The sequence below is a fragment of the Globicephala melas genome, chromosome 1 (genome assembly GCF_963455315.2).
Source record: "Globicephala melas chromosome 1, mGloMel1.2, whole genome shotgun sequence".
In the NCBI taxonomy this organism is placed as follows: Eukaryota; Metazoa; Chordata; class Mammalia; order Artiodactyla; family Delphinidae; genus Globicephala; species Globicephala melas.
The window spans coordinates 133,806,420-133,824,317 of NC_083314.1; the positions used below are offsets into that span (position 1 = coordinate 133,806,420).

The 17,898-nt window shown below is 35.1% G+C and overlaps 1 protein-coding gene and 2 pseudogenes across 5 annotated transcripts in view; all 3 read left to right on the forward strand.

Moving 5' to 3' along the window:
* ITGB3BP (integrin subunit beta 3 binding protein) overlaps positions 1-17,898 on the forward strand; it is a 91,179-nt gene that overhangs the window by 25,944 nt on the left and 47,337 nt on the right. For all 5 annotated transcript variants that reach the window (XR_009565134.2, XR_009565132.2, XR_009565133.2 and 2 more), the window contains exon 3: positions 9,748-9,883. Coding sequence is in view for 1 of the 5 variants with exons in the window: in XM_030865825.3 (XP_030721685.1) it covers positions 9,748-9,883 (136 nt within the window). In the remaining 4 variants the exon portion in view is untranslated. The remainder of the gene's footprint in view (positions 1-9,747; positions 9,884-17,898) is intronic.
* Positions 10,568-11,445, forward strand: LOC115858215 (peroxiredoxin-1 pseudogene; annotated as a pseudogene).
* On the forward strand, positions 12,956-13,568 carry LOC115858217 (heat shock factor-binding protein 1 pseudogene; annotated as a pseudogene).

Below are 17,898 nucleotides of genomic sequence, written 5' to 3' on the forward strand. Positions count from 1 at the left end.
TGAGAGTTCCACTTTCTCCACATCCTCAACAACACTTGTTATTTTCTGAATTTTTGATTCTAGCCACCCTACTGGGTGTGAAGTGCTATCTTATTGTGGTTTTAATTTGCATTTCCCTGATGATGTTGAACATGTTTCCATGTACTTATTGGCCATCTGTATATTTTTTTTGGAGAAATATCTGTTCACAACTTTTGCCCATATTTTAATTGGGTTGTCTTTTTACTGTTGAATTGTAAGAATTCTTTATACTGTTACCTTGTCAGATATATGATTTGCATATACTTTCATCAATTCTGTGTGTTGTCTTTTCACTTTCTTGATAGTATCCTTTGATACACAAAAGTTTTAAATTTTGATGAAGTCCAATTTACTTTTTCTTTGATTGCTTGTGCTTTTGGTGTCATATCTAAGAAACTGTTGTGCAGTCTATGGTAATGCAAACTTTCAGTATGTTTCTTTCTAAGAGTTTTATAGTTTTAGCACTTACGTTACATTTAAGACCTTATTGAGTTCATTTTTGAACATGGTATGAGGTTAGGGGCATGTGGATATTCATTTGTCCTAGCATTGTTGAAAAGCTATTATTTCCCCCATTGAATGGCCTTAGAACCCTTGTTGAAGATCAGTTGATTATAAATTCATGGATTTATTTCTGGACTGTCAAATCTATTCCATTTGGTTGTAGATCTGAACTTATGCCACTACCATGCTGTGTTGATTACTATAAGTTTTCAAAAAGAAAGTTTTTAATTACTATAAATTTGAAATTAGGAAGTGTGAGTCCTCCAACTTTGTTCTTTTTCAAGATTGCTTCTGTTGTTCCATATGCCTTGCAATTCCTGGTGAATTTTAGGGTCACCTTCTCATTTCTGAAAAAGAAAAATTTATGCTTTTGATAGGAATTACACTGAATCTGCCATTTTAAAATTAGTAATTCTTCTGAACCATGAACACAGGATCTATTTCTATTTATTTTGATTTTCTTTAATTTTTTTCAACAACGTTTTGTAGTTTTCAGTATACAAGTCTTATACTTTTGGGTTATTTTTTTTGTTTTTTGCAGCTCTGTTTTTTTGTTTATTTTTATTTTTTATTATTTTTTTATTTTTCGGTACGCGGGCCTCTCACTGCTGTGGCCTCTCCCTTTGCGGAGCACAGGCTCCAGACGCGCAGGCTCAGCGGTCATGGTTCACGGGCCCAGCCGCTCCGCGGCATGTGGGATCTTCCCGGACCGGGGCACGAACCCGTGTTCCCTGCATCGGCAGGCGGACTCTCAACCACTGTGCCACCAGGGAAGCCCCTTTTGGGTTATATTTATTCCTCAGTATTTTATTCTTTTTGGTGATAATGTAAATGGTTTTTTGTTTTTTTGTGTGTGGTACGTGGGCCTCTCACTCTTGTGGCCTCTCCCGTTGTGGAGCACAAGCTCCGGACGCACAGGCTCAGCGGCTATGGCTCACGGGCCTAGCCGCTCCGCGGCATGTGGGATCTTCCCGGACCGGGGCACGAACCCGTGTCCCCTGCATCGGCAGGCGGACTCTCAACCACTGTGCCACCAGGGAAGCCCTGTAAATGTTTTTATAATTTCCCTTTAGATCAGTCATTGCTAGTGTATAGATACACAGCTAATTTTTGTATATTGATCATGTATTGTGTAACTTTGCTGAACTCGTGTATTAGCTCTAATACTTTCTTATAGATTTTTTAGGGTATTCTATATATCAGATCATGTCATTTTTCTTTCCCATCGGATGCATTTTTTTCTTATTCTTGCTTATTGCCCTGGCTTGAACCTCCAGAACAATGTTGAGTAGAGTGGCAAGAACAGATATCATTGCCTTGTTCCTGATCTTAGGGGGAAAGCATCCAGTCTTTTACCATTAAATATGATGTTAGCTGTGAGTTTTTCCTAAATGCCCTCTGTCAGATTGAGACACTTCCCTTCTATTCCTAGTTTGATGATTATTTTTTATTATGAAAGAATTGTATTTTTGTCAAATGCTTTTTTGCATCTATTGAGATGATCGTGTGGGTTTTTTTCCTTTATTCTATTAATATGATGTATTATATTGATTGGTTTTTGTATATTGAACCAACCTTGCTTTCACAGGATAAATCCCACTTGGTTGCAATATATAATTCTTATTTTTCTCTGGTTTCAGTTTGCAGGAATGTTGAGGATTTTTGCATCTGTATTCATAAGGGAGATTAGTCTGTAGTTTTCTTTTAAGGTGTTTGTCTGGTTCTGGTATCAGAGTAATGTGGTCTCATAGAATGCGTTAGGAAGTGTTCCCTGTTTTTGATAGAGTCTGAGAAGAATTGGTGTCAGTTCTTCTTTAAATGTTGGTAGGATTCACCAGTGAAGCTCTCCAGTCCCACGCTTTTCTTTTTGACAAGTTTTCTGAATTGATCTAATCTCTTTACTTGCTATTGATGCATTCCAGTTTTCCATTTCTTCATGATTCAGTCCTGGTAGGCTGTGTATTTTGGGGAATTTGTCCATTTCATCTAGATTATCTAATTTGTTGGCATACAGTTGTTCATAGTATCCCCTTATAATACCTTTTATTTCTCCAAGGTCAGCTGTAATATCCGCCCCCCATTCCTGATTTTAGTAATTTGATTCTCATTTCTTTCTTAGTCAGTCTAGATAAAGGTTTGTCAATTTTCTTTTCAAAGAAGCAACTTTTAGATTCATTGATCTTCTCTATTTTCTTATTTTACATTTCATTTGTTTCCTCTTTAATAGTAGTATTTATTATTTCTTTCCTTCTGCTTCCTTTGGTTTTAGTTTGCTCTTGTTTCTTAAGGTGGAAGGATAAGTTATTGATTTGAGAGCTTTCTTCTTTCTTAATGTAAGTGTTTAACTTTCTCTCTGAGTACTGCTTTCTCTTCATCCCGTAAGTTTTTACATGTGTTGTGTTTCATTTTCATTCTCCTCAGTGTATTTCTAATTTCCCTTTTGATTGGTTATCTAGGAGTTTGTTAATTTCCATGTATTTTTGTATTTTCCAAATGTCCTTCTTTCTTTAATTTCTGATTTTATTCCATTGTGATTAGAAAACATTCTTTACATGATCCAAATCTTTTTAAATTTACTGAGATTTGTTTTATGGCCTAACATACCTTCTATCCTGGCTAATGTTACATATGCACTTGAAAAGAATGTGTATTCTGCTTTCGTTGGGTGGAGGGTTCAATAGATGTCTATTAGGTCTTATTGGTATATAGTGTTGTTCAAGTCTTCTGTTTCCTTGCTGATTTTCTGTCTAGTTGGTCTATCCATTGTTGAAAGTGGGACACTGAAGTTTCCAACTATTAATGGTTGAATTTTCTATTTTTTCCCTCAATTCTGCCTGTTTTTGCTCCTTGTATTTTGGGGCTGTCTTGTTAGATGTGTATGTGTGTGTGTGTTTATAATTGTTATATCTTCTTTTTTTCAGTATCAGTAAGTCTTTATTCATTGTGTTTTCTTGGAGAAAAGAAGAGGAAGGGGAAAGGATCAGCATATAGCAGAAGTATATAGCAAAAGTATAGCAGAAAGGGAAGCAAGTATCCATTAAAACCATAAACACACACTGGTGATAGATTCACCAAAGCCCAAGGGAGCTCAGTCTTCTGTAGTTCAGGAATGAGAGGAGGGTATCAGGGAAAGAACAAACAGGTTCATGCTATCTTTCCCTCCTTATAAATTCAACAGTTAGCACAAAGCTTTGGTTTCTAGTAGTAAACATGGAGTTACATTTGTCCATCTCCTATTAAACATAAGTTTTGACTTAAATTTTTTGCATCTGCATAAAAGCTCCCGAGTGACTTGGATATATACATTCATCTTCCCTCTCTTGGTTTCCTACCCCGTCTTTCTACATGAAAGCCCCCCATTGCTTCTCTCAATCTGTAATAGGAGATTAAGTAGGTTTGGTCCATCCATATGCCAGTGTAAGTGTTTTGCATGAATCTTATCAAGGAATAGTCTTGACTCACAAGGTTTGGCACAAGGGATGACATCTTCCTAACTTCTTCAGGTTTTTTTATACAAATCATTCAGGAGTTATGGAGACACTCAAGAATCTAATGAGTATGTCTGTGTAGTGTAGGAGTCAAGTTTTTAGGACAGAAGATCTGGTCTAAAATAGGAAATAGGGAAAGGAGAACAAAAAAAAAAAAGGATGATCTAAGTCTTTCCCTTTTTTTCAGCTTTATTGAGTTATAATTGACCAAAATATAAGATATTTAAAATGTACAATGTGATGATTTGATGTATATATTGTGAATACACACACACACACACACACACACACACATCGTAAAAGGATTCCTCCCATCAAATTAATTAATGCATCCATCACTTCAAATTTTTCTTTTTTTCTTTTTCTTTTTTGGTGAGAACGTTTAAGTTCTACCCTTTTAGCAAATTTCAGTTACTGTACGATACAGTGTTATCAGTTATAGTCACCATGTTATACATTAGATTCTCAGATGTATTCATCTTATAACTGAAAGTTTGTACCCTTTATCAACCTCTTTTTATTTCCCCCATCCCCCAGCCACTAACAACCACTTTTTTACTCTCTATTTCTGTGAGTTGGACTTTATTTTTTTCCCCTATTAAGTGATACCATGCAGTGTTTGTCTTTCTGTCTGTCTTATTTCACTCAGCATAATGTCCTCCAGGTTCATCCATGTTGTCACTAATAACAGGATTTCCCACTTTAAGAAGAGTGGCCCTAAGATGATATTCCAGATCCCTTTGGCTGGTATACAGTCCTCTGAAAGATACTTTGTCTTTTTTGCTTTCAATACAAAAAGAAATTTGTAAACAATTAAAAACCCAGAAGAACATTTAGAAAGATCAATACATTGTATTTACATAGTCTGAGTGACCTAACGATCACCAAATCAGCAACTGTCCAGCTTTATAAATCTAAGACAAATAAAATGTTTAAATGGAAAATTAGCACATGAAAAAATGTTCAACATCATTAGTCATTGGAAATACAAATTAAAACCACAAAGGAATACCATTCCCACTCACTTGAATAGCTAAATAACAACAACAAAACAGAATGGCTTTAAAAATCAACCCTGGAATGTCTAAAACAACCTAAGCGTTGGTGAGGATGTGCAGCATTTGGAACTCTCATTTATTGATCGTAATTTAAAATGATACCAACACTTTAGAGAACTATTTAGCCTTTATTTTATATATAGAAAATAAATCTATATCCATCCTATAGTCTGGCAATTCCATTCCTGGGTTTCCCAAATAAATAAAATCATATATCCACAAAAGACATATACAAAAATGTTCTTTAGCCCCTTAATTCGTAATAGCCCCAAACTGGAAATAACCCAAATGTCCTTCAACAGGAGATTAGAAAAACAAATTCTGGTACATTTATACAAAGGAATAGTAAAATTAAAAGGAACACAATCTTACCACACACAACAACATAGATGATCTCAAAAACACATTGAAAAGAAGAAGCCAGACACAAGAGTTATGTATTTAATTTATATGAAGTTCAAGAATAGGCAAAAATAGCTATGGTTATAGGAATTAGAAAGTGGTTGCTTCTGGGCTGCAGAGTGGGAATTGAGTGGAAATGGGTACAAGGGAATCTTCTGGGATGACAGAAATGTTCTTCATCTTGGGTGGTGGTGGCATCAGTGTATATATACAGTTATCAGAACTCAGCAAGCCAGACAACTTAAGATCTGTGTATTTTATTGTAAGTAAATCATACTTCAATAAACAAAAATATATTTGAGGTAGGATTCACTTTCTATTCTGAAAAAATAGGAGGACATATGAAGGAATGATAATAGCCATGAAAATATATCTTTAAAAACTTATTGAAGACTACAGTGCAAGAGAGTAACAAAATGGTCATGTCTTTAATATTAAAATTAATATTTTAATGTCTTAAAATTGTGGAACAGTAGTGTGCACAAATAGAAACACCAGTGTATCAACTTTTTAGCCAATGTTTTATTTTTCCTGTTAAAATATTTTTATCAAAGTAAAATTTATAGATTGTGAAATTCACAGATCTTGAGTGTACAGTTCAATGAGTTTTAACAAATGTATATCCCTGGGTATCAAACACCCAATCAAGAAATAGAACATTGTCATCAGCACAGATCTAATATATTGGTTATATCCTTTCCCTGATGTCCCTGTAAGATCACGGGGTAAGTGCAAAATGCTTTTGTTCTCTATAACTACCATTAGAAATAACAAAACCTAAATATTATTAGAGTCATTAAGGGTGATAATTGTGGCAACTGATAAAAAGTTAGTTGATATTTAGGACTCTTCTAGGAACCCTAGGCCCAAATCGTGAAAAATCCCTGAGACAGCTAGTATTTAAAATTTTCTAATGTAAATTCTATAATAAGTACTAGTGATGTATAATACTGCCTTAGGTGAAACATTCCAATAACCTAATTAACCAGTGTAAGATTATAAAGAATTGTCTCCCTTTAGCTACCCTAATTTTTCTTTTGCTTCTGGTTGTCCAAATACCTACAGTACCTGTATTTTTAAATATTTCAGTGATAGCATAGTCTTGTAGTTCATAATAATAATAGCAGATCCATTATATCCCACATTTCATCCTGAAAGAACCCTTAGTTAGTACTTTCTGGACTATAATAGGTAAAAATATATAAAATACAGGTACCTTTTTGGTAGAATATGCTTTAAACAAGGTGATGAAGCAAGCTACAATTTGTGAAACATATTGAAGGAGAATGTCATATATATTTGAAATTCTGGAGAGAACATTCATTTCTTTTTTTCTGGGCAGAAAAATGAATGACCAAATTTTAGTTTTGCTAATGTACAAGGTTTGACCTTACAGAAAGTACAGTGGCATTTGGACTGATCCTAGACAGAATCTTTTTTTTTTTTTTTTAGTGTGGTATTAAATAATGTTGTCAATAAATATTACAAGCAGTTGTAAATTATTATAGAAAGTAGTTGTGACTTATCTGATTTCTATATCCTTATATTTTGTTTGCATCCTGAATTCTTTCCCTTCTCTAGCCAAATCTGTTCTTCTCACTTTTTCTTCCTCTATTTTTCTAAAGGACCTGGTAGGTAGCACTCATCATTGCTGAATGGAAAGAGTTCCAGACTTCTCAATTAGTAGCTCAGTCTTCTCTCAAATCCCAGTCTTCTTAACTCTTCCTTTTGTAGGAGACTAATAAGAAGACCAAGTCCTTCAACGTTTGGGCGTTGGCAGAATGGAAATTCTTAGGATTCTAGGATCACTTTTAAGCATCTTCAGAGTTTAAAAATTAGAGGACCTTGGTTAAACTTTGAGAGAAAAAGAACTTAAAGAAGTAAGACTATGCATTTGTGTGTATCAGTAGGCAGACATATAAAAATGCATTATTTACTGAAGAATATTTAGTGGGATAGTAGGGAAAGGTAGATTTTCTTTTTTCCCTCTAAGTACATTACGATTGTAGACATATATTTTCCTTTTTAATCAACACAGATCACCAAAAAAAAAAAAAGAAAGCAAAGGAGAAGACAGTATTTTTAAGGTGAGGGGAAAAAATTTATATATATATATATACACACGCGCGTGCGCACACACACACCAAGACTTATTTTACAAAAGCTAGAAAATTGTTTTCAAGGAGAAATGTATGATCTGCAGTTGCAATATTTAGATATTTGGCAATTGGAAAAATAATTTTTGGTGAAAATAGGAAAACAGATTGACATAAATGTACATTAGGGTAGTGACTTTCATTTCTTGTACATACACAGTGAAATATTTCTGGGCAATAAATTCTTAGAAAAGTGGGGTTGGATTGGATAAATGTCATAGTTTATGACTGAATACTTATAAACAGCTGAAAACTCAAGATGGAGAGGTAATAATAACCACCTGTTAAAGAGACTTAAAACCCTTTCACCTTACAAAAAAGATTACTTTGAAGCTATAACTTGATATTGTAGTTTGATTTTTTTTAAATATTGGTTATATTTGTGGCTACTGTGGATACATAAAATAAAAAATATAATGCCTTTTTTCCCCCAATACAAAGAAGTATCTATCATTTAAAATCTTACCTGTAAAAAAAAAAAATTGATGCTATAGATTCTGGAACTAATACCAAGATTATTGAAAAAGGTGACATAGCCACTATTTCTGCCATGGTGTCTTGAAAATAAAGAATAGGTGACAATGGAGAATTATATAACTATTTCAAGTCAGCAACCAAGCTAAAGTTTAATTCTACAGTGTTGGCAACATATCATGAACCTTCAGACCTTTCCTTTATCCCTAAATCCACCCTGTGCTGTCTGTTTCACCTCCAGATTTCAGGTTTTTCATACCTTTTATTTTCAGTTATCTAAGCCTCACCCTTCCTCTTCACAAGAATCCTTCTGTGAGATTACTGCAGCCCACTTTGGTTTTCCCTCTTCTCTGAATTTCTGTAACAAGCATACTACCTTTAGACCTGTCCCCTGCTGTTTATGAGGCCAGAGCAATTTGTTCTCTTCCTGTATACACATTAGTTAGCAAATGCTGGGTGATTAGTAAGCATTATAGAAAATACGTTTAAAAAGAATTCAGAAGAGCAAGCAATTATAGTGTGATAATGGGTGTTTGGAGGAAGTGGATTATGAATGAGGCCCCAAACCAAAGAAAGACTAGCTGAGGCCCAAATGTGCATAACCTAAGTGACTGGGACTAAAGGCGTCAGTTAATAATAGATGAATGAACCAGTGAACAAATGAGTATATTCTTTTTTTTTTTTTTTTTTTTTTGCGGTATGCGGGCCTCTCCCGTTGCGGAGCACAGGCTCTGAATGTGCAGGCTCAGTGGCCATGGCTCACGGGCCCAGCCGCTCCACGGCATGTGGGATCTTCCCGGACCGGGGCATGAACCCATGTCACCTGCATCGGCAGGTGGACCCTCAACCACTGCGCCACCAGGGAAGCCCCAAATGAGTATATTCTGAATAGAGTGGCCTGGCTAAGTTTACTGGGCTGTTTCTTTTAAATCATTCATTCATCATACATTTTTGAGTTCTATAGTACAAGGATGAAGTAATATGTATTTTCAGAAACTTAAATACTAATGAGGTGTACAGAAATGTAATAAATTATTAGAATTTACTAACTCCAGTAAGAGGTATGAACAAGGTCTATGGGAACACAGAGGAGGAAGCTGCAGAGAGGATTTGTGTAGAATAGATCAAATTCTCAAAGGCCTTAAATGCCATACTCAATTGTTTGAACATTCTTTTTGTTTTATCATTAAGATACTGTGTCAGAGCAACTTTGTGAAGGTTAAGGACACCACTAATCCTTCCTAGGGTTTCCCTGTGGGTCTTACTAAGAGACACTTCTGAGATTTTCTCTGGTCTAGGCCCATAATTATACTTCACGTTCAGCTAACAACAACAGGATGTAATTGGGAGAGTCAGCTATCTCTTCTTGTTTGGAAATACCATCTCAGAATGTAGTAACCACTTAATGTTAAAATTTCATAAAATCAAATTGAGATGCCCTAATCAGTATGGAGACCAGGAAAATGTACATACCTTGAAATAACAGTGTTCACTTTGAAGATAATAATTGTGTATATTTAAAATCCGAAAAGAAAGATCAAGGAAAAGAGTATTAGTTTGAATTTTGCAAGTTTTTCAAATGTATTTCCAAAGATCTGTAACTAAACATAAGTATTTTTGTCCCAAATTAATATTTATTTCTAGTCATTTGATTCTTCAAAAATCACAAGGAAGATAAGTGTTACAGCCTATTCTCCAACAACTGGAACCTGTCAAATTAGCCCATTTGCTTCTCCCACAAGCTCTAAAGAACAAGAGAACAAAAATGGACCATCAGATGGTTAGTTGAAAATTCTTTTCCATTTATTGTGAGATTTTTCTAGTTATTGGTTAAATCAGAATTTTGATTTAATAATATGTGGATCTTGCTGCAGCTGATTTTTCTCTTTTTTCTTAAAGAATTCAACATAGAAAAGACTAGAATATAGGTAACACTTTGGACATAAATGTAAACTTTATAGGCAGTTATTTTAAAATGCTACTGCAGACTTTGTTCTCTTACTATCCCATCCATTAAATAGAAATTATGGCCTGACTGCCTTCAGCCACTATCAATTATAATGGTATAGCCCCTTAACAAGCTATCCATCATGTGCATAAATTAAAGGGCACATAATTCAGGTAATGCTACACTACAATTTAAGAGTGATACTTCTGAATGTTATTTTTATCCATGTTATCCGTTTAGTTTTTCCACATTTCCTGTGTCTTTATAGCTTGCTTTTATTTATTATATTTCATCCTCTTTACTATTTTAAATGCATTTGCAAAAGGTTTTTAGAATTTTCCATTAGAGAGTAACCTAATTTTAATATGAAATTCTTTATTCTAAAATATTGTTAGTTTAATTTTGACCACACATATTTCTTATTCTCTGGTAGTTTATTTCTAAAATATTCATTTAAAAGATACAGAAATCTAGGCGTGTCTCCTTCCTGACTGTCCTCTGTAGTTTGTCTGTGAGAACTGCTGATAGCAATATGTCTTCAGGAAATGCCAAAATTGGGCACCGTGCCCCCCAGTTCAAAGCAACTTCTGTAATGCCAGATGGTCAGTTCAAAGATATCAGCCTATCTGACTACAAAGGAAAATAGCTGTGTTCTTCTTTTACCCTCTTGACTTCACCTTTGTGTGCCCCACGGAGATCATTGCTTTCAATGAAAGGGCAGAAGAATTTAAGAAACTCAACTGCCAAGTGATTCGTGCTTCTGTGGATTCGCACTTCTGAAACCTGGCATGGATCAACACACCCAAGAAACAAGGAGGACTAGGACCCATGAACATTCCCTTGATACCAGACCTCAAGCGCACCATTGCTCAGGACTATGGGGTCTTAAAGGCCGATAGAGGCGTCTCATTCAGGGGCCTTTTTATTATTGATGATAAAGGTATCCTTCGACAGATCACCATAAATGACCTTCCTGTTGGCTGTTCTGTGGATGAGACACTGAGACTAGATCAGGCTTTCCAGTTTACTGACAAACATGGGAAAGTGTGCCCAGCTGGCTGGAAGCCTGGCAGTGATACCATCAAGCCTGATGTCCAGAAAAGCAAAGGATATTTCTCTAAGCAGAAGTGAGCACTGGGCCATTTTAGGGCCAGGCTGAAGTAGATGGCCATGAGAACAAAACCTCTTTTGTACTATTGTCATGCTTAAAACACAAGATCTTACACTCAGCCCAGATGTGGTGTGGGACAGGACAGGCCTTTCCTGCAGCGGTTGGGGAGGCCAGCCTTTCTTCCTCTGGAGGGAATGGCCTGAGCTGTATTATGGGGCAGGCAAACTGATGTGTATACTAGTAGGGTATCACTTTTGGTCTTCTGTAGTTTTATTAAACTTGAGCTGAGAAAAATAAAGATATAGAAATCTAGATTTCATAGGTTTAATTTTTAATATTGTAAAAGGTCATGAATCAGTGACATGTCAAGTTTTTATAATATAAAATATTAAATAGGTTTAAATTTAATAAAATATATTTTAGATATGCTGTGATTAGCCTGATTCATATTTACTATTTAATATTTGAGTGCTAAGCATGTACTAGAAACTACAGAGAAACAAAGAAGTCTCCTCATTTTACCTAATTTGTTGTAATGAAACCTATAATGAGATCTTAAACTTTTGAATGACTTTTATTTTACTTTAATCAGGTGCTTTTAATCTTAAAGCTATCACTACTATGTTTGCTTTCACAAAAATACATGAAAATGTATGTGTTTTCTTCAAGCTCTATATAGTTCTGGGGGTTTTTTCATTCGCTTGATATATCTTTTGTTTAAAATTAAAATTAGTGCCTTAGAGAGAGAACATCTCTATCCTGGAATGTGAACAGATTTCAAGTGGATACATACTCAATTTCCATATTGAAATTAAATATGGACTTAAGGGAACATTTCTTTTGCCCATAAAAAGATTGGTCACATGATCTCGGTTGACATTTAAGTGGATAATTATCACAGATTATAGTACTAGGTAAGCTCTTTTTTAAAAAGTCATATAGCAAGGGTTCCTGGGGTGCTGGTAATATTCTATTTCTATGTGATGGTTATGCGAGTTCACGCTATAATTATTCATTAAACTGCACATACGTGTTTTATGTACTCTTTGATATATAGATCACACATACAGAAATCTCAAAATAGAATTCTGTCTAGAATCTTATATCGGATTATGTCATTTGTAATCATTACATTGCTTTTCCTAATATGTCATCTTATATATGTTTTAGAAATAGGAAAGCCTGGGTCTTATAAAGTAATTTAAGTTCCAAATGAAGTCATAACTTCTGTTAACAATTCTCACTTTTTGAATATTGTACAAAACATAAGGTACAATTTAAATAAGCACTTTTACTTAAATAGCATTTTCAAGGACATTTTAGGTGCTACTCACTTCCCATCACACTTAGGATATATAAGTCAAAACTTTATCATGACTTTCAGGGCTATATGTCATCTAATACCTGACTACCTCACCTGCCTCATTTTCTGCTGCCCTTCCGATGTTTACAGTACTTTAGCCACTCTTACTTTCTGGCTATTTGTCAATCGTGCTGAGCCTGTTGCCTTCACAAGAACTGCACTTGCACTTTTCTCAATCTCGAATATTCTTCCTCCAGGTATTTATATGTACTTTCTATATTCATTTGAATCACATACTATGTGAACAGGTGACAATATTAACTTTAAATCTATTTATAATTATAAAAGGAAGAAAATGTGGTTCTAAGTCTTCCCTCTACTTAGACTCTACATGGCCCACAAATGGCATGAATGCTTCCAGTTTATACATTTAATATACACACATACGGGGCGTCTGCGCAGACAAATGGAAGTGTAGGTGACGGTCTGAGACAGCACTGCCAAGCTGGGAACCCGGGAGATGGCAGAGGCTGAGCCCAAGACCGTGCAAGATCTCACCTCGGTGGTGCAGACACTCCTGCAACAGATGCAAGATAAATTTCAGACCATGTCTGACCAGATCATTGGAAGAATTGATGACATGAGCAGTCACATTGATGGCCTGGAGAAAAACATCGCAGACCTCATGACACAGGCCGGGGTGGAAAAGCTGGATGGGGAAAGCAGGATCGCTGCCACACAGAAGACTTGAAGGTTGCTCATCTGCTCTGGAATCTGGAACACCCTTTTTACAAGCCAAGAGAAGCCGGATAGCTTTTTGCAACTAACTACTCTGTGTAGACAGGTTTTATATTATAAAGTGTGCATTCTTCTTACCACATACTATAGAGTTGGTTTATAGAGTAATTTCCCTCCCCTGCCCCCCATGTTTCCTGAACATGGTAACTTCACGTCTTGGACCTTGGTCAGTTGTGCTATTAAACACTAAAACTTTGGCAGTTCCTGCATACAGTTGTCAAATTTTTTAGTGTATTTTTGTGAAGTCATTTTTTTTCTATCATTCCCTTTGTAGTAGTTGCTGTTTGATAAAAGTTGCTGTGTAATTTTTTTATTGGACATAGGGTAGATCCTTGGTTATAAGATTTTGTGAAGTAAGGCATTGATAGTTAAGGTTCTTTGATCCTCAGAGTGACTGAGTAAACACCAAATAGTGTGTTGGCGATACTTTCCAAGTGGTTAAAAACATTTAACATTGTGTATTCAGAAATATCTGGCACTACTCTGTCGCCAAAACTCGAAATGGAACCACGATTTTATGTCTGACTCCCTGAGGTCAGATGCTACAGTAACAAAGAGTGACCACAAGCCACTTTACGGTTAGCATTTTTAAATACAGACAATGACAGAGTTGTCTGATATGATGAGGTTTTCAGCAGTTAGAGTTTTGCATGAGGTTTGAACCTTCAGTAGGACCTTACCTTGTCCATCTACAGCAGTTACCATAGGAAATCTGGCAGGACTTTACAACTAAGCTACTCCATCTTTTGAGCTAGTGGCTGGGAAAAGAAACAGAAAAGGAAAACAGACCATGTTAAATCCATGCCTACTAAATAACTAGCAGTAGGCTTGAGTTTTTAAGAAATACTGTTTCTTTAAACTGTTTCTTACCTAAATTCGAGGAGAGTAGTGGCTTTATAATTGATGATGGAAGACAGGGAAAATAACTCCTACGGCTCAGCCGTACAGTGTCAGGAGTGCTGAGCCCAGAGGCAGTGTTGATGGGAAGGAGACCCATGCAACTGTCACAGCAGGATGATTTTGTATAGAGAATATGGAAGAAGCTGAGGAATGGAACAGTGCTTTGGAGAGGGAAACCCGTAGTCAACACAGCATGATTTTTTTAAAGTTTCCTATGTCACTAGTCTTAATTGTTTGTACTGCAAATATATAATAATATTAAGGAATAATTTGTCCTATTTATAAATTATATGGGGAACACAGAGGAGTCGATTTCTTCTGGGATAAAATGAATTCCCCACTGTTATCACCAAGCTGCAGAAACTCCCTCACTGGGCCGGTAGGTTGTGCTGCGAGATGTGGCCCTGAAAGCCCAGAGCCAGCTGGACTCAGGGACTGGGTAGAACCGCATGCAAGATGCTTCCAAGCCTGGGAAATGGCAAGTGGACCATCAGGATGTAAGCAGTTGTCTTCCTTAAGTAACAGAAAGGTTTCGGAGAAAACTCCCCTGACCAAAAATACCTGCCGTAAATAAAGGTGCCTGAAATCCTGCTTAAAAAAAAAAGATACACACACACTCTTATTTATTTATCATCATATATATTGATTACATTTATGTATGTTTGTGTGTGTGTATCATTATATTGCTATCCCCTCCCCTACCCCTTAGCAAATTTTTCCAAACTGGTATCCTTTTCAGAGGAGAGGAAAGATGGTAAAATTTTCTGTTCTTTTACTCCCAAGATTCCATCAGACTTATTTTTTAATAGTTGGGGTAGAAGGATAAACAACAAATTTGCATAGTCAAAGAGAGTACTTGTAAATTAGACAATAGATCTGTAAAGATCATCCAGACTGTAGCAATGTAACAGCACAGAGAGATAAAAATAAGTCCATCAGACTTATTTTTTAATAGTTGGGGTAGAAGGATAAACAACAAATTTGCATAGTCAAAGAGAGTACTTGTAAATTAGACAATAGATCTGTAAAGATCATCCAGACTGTAGCAATGTAACAGCACAGAGAGATAAAAATAAGTCCATCAGACTTATTTTTTAATAGTTGGGGTAGAAGGATAAACAACAAATTTGCATAGTCAAAGAGAGTACTTGTAAATTAGACAATAGATCTGTAAAGATCATCCAGACTGTAGCAATGTAACAGCACAGAGAGATAAAAATAAGTCCATCAGACTTATTTTTTAATAGTTGGGGTAGAAGGATAAACAACAAATTTGCATAGTCAAAGAGAGTACTTGTAAATTAGACAATAGATCTGTAAAGATCATCCAGACTGTAGCAATGTAACAGCACAGAGAGATAAAAATAAGTCCATCAGACTTATTTTTTAATAGTTGGGGTAGAAGGATAAACAACAAATTTGCATAGTCAAAGAGAGTACTTGTAAATTAGACAATAGATCTGTAAAGATCATCCAGACTGTAGCAGTGTAACAGCACAGAGAGATAAAGAGATGGAGTATATGATAAAACAGTAAAGAGAAATAATGGATAGAATAAGATCCAACATATGTCAAATAGGAGTTCTACAAGGAGGAAATAGAATGGAGCAGAGGCAATATCTAAGATATATGGACTATCGGCTTTTCATAATTGAGGAAAGACAGGAATTTCCAGATCAGACTGGCATGCTTCATCTGAGCAGGATGAAATAAAACAAATTAAAACAAATTCACACCTAATCGTATCATGGTAAAAATGCAGAACATCAAAGACAGAGAAAATTTTAATGACAGCTTGACAGTAGACTTCTCATCAGTATCTATAGGCTGCAGCAGGAAATGGAGTAATAATACCAACTGAAAGTCACAGCTGAACTTTTTATTCAGGAAGTAAGAATGAAGTAAAGGTATTTTCAGACAGTCTGAGAGAATTTACCATTCACAGATATTCCCTGAAAGGATTACTAAAGAATGTACTTCTGTAAGTACATGCTCATAATTGAGCCTCAAATAAAGGAATGAAATGCAAAGAGCAACGGTAAAAAAAAATAAATTAGCAAACATGTTGGTAGATCTATAAATCTAGTTATAAAACTGTGATTACAAATCTTGCTGACTATAAAGCAAAACAAAAACAACTTGATAGGGGGTTGAAAACAAATACTAATAGACCATAATAGCATGGGAGATATATGAGGAAGCAGAAGGGAATTAAAAATTTTAAGGTCCTTATAATTTTCAGGGAGCAGATGGAATATCTGTCACTTGACTTTTTAATGGTATTTTTGTTTACTTGCCTGTAAAATGGGGAAAATAATAATATCTACCTCAGGATTGTTGTGAGAAGTAAAAGAATTAATGTACGAAAAAGACTTAGAACAGTGCCTGGCATATAGTAAGTGTTCAATACATATTTTAGCTATACTTTAAAATATTATTATTATACTTTAAGAAAAGACGTCAGATGATTTAATGTGAAAGGATAAAAAAGCAGTGAATATTAGCTTTTTAAAAAAGCAAAGAGTTGGTACAAGAATATTAATATTAATATAGACCAAAATAGACTTTAAGACAAAAAGGCTTTATTGAAGATAATACGAATTTTTACATAATGAGAGAAGGAAAGATTCACTACCAGAAAAAGGATCCTGACCTTTGTGCATCAAAAATAAAAACTCAAAACATGACGAAATAGGACAGGATTGCAAGGAGAAACTCACAAATCCCTAATCATCATAGGAGATTTTAAACTACCTCTTTCAGAAACTGATAAAATGGATAAAAAAAAATTAGGAAAGATACAGTTTTTTTTATTGTCATTCAACCGATTCCTTTTCTTCCAGTTTTATGGAGCTATAATTGACATATAGCACTGTTTAAGTTTAAGGTGTGCAGCATAATGATTTGACTTACATACATCATGAAATGATTACCACAATAAGTTTAGTGAACATCCATCATTTCATATGGAAGCAAAATAAAAGAAAAAGGAAAAAAATTTTTTCCCTGTGATGGGAACTCCTAGGATTTCTCTCTTAACAATTTTCATATATAACATATCACAGTATTAATTATATTTATTGTGTTGTACATTACATCCCTAGCATTTATTTATCTTATAACTGAAGTTTGTACCTTTTGACTACCTTCATCTCATTCCTCCTCCCCGCTACCCTGTGCCTCTAGTAACCACAAATCTGATCTCTTTTTCTATGTGTTTGTTTGGTTTGGAGGTATAATGGACATACAACACTATGTTAGTTCCTGGTGTACAACATAGAGATTCGATATTTCTATACATCACATAATGATCACCACCATGAGTCTAGTTACGATCTATCACCATAAAAAAAATATCACATTACTATTGATTATATTCCCCAAATGTACATTTCATGCCTGGGACTTACTTATTTTATAACTGGAAGTTTTTACTCTTAATCTCCCTCACCATTTTCTTTCATCCCTCCATTTCCCTCCCCTCTGGCAACCACCTGTTTGTTCTCTGTATCTATGACAGTTTCTGTTTTGTTACATTTGTTCATTTATTTGGTTTTTTAGATCCCACATATAAAAGAAATCATGACACTTGTCTTTCTTTCTCTGACTTAATTCACTTAGCATAATACCCTCTAGGTCCATTAATGTTGTCACAAGTGGCAGTTTCATTCTTTTTTAATGGCTGAGTAATATTCCATTGTATATATATACCACATTATCTGTTGATGAGCACTT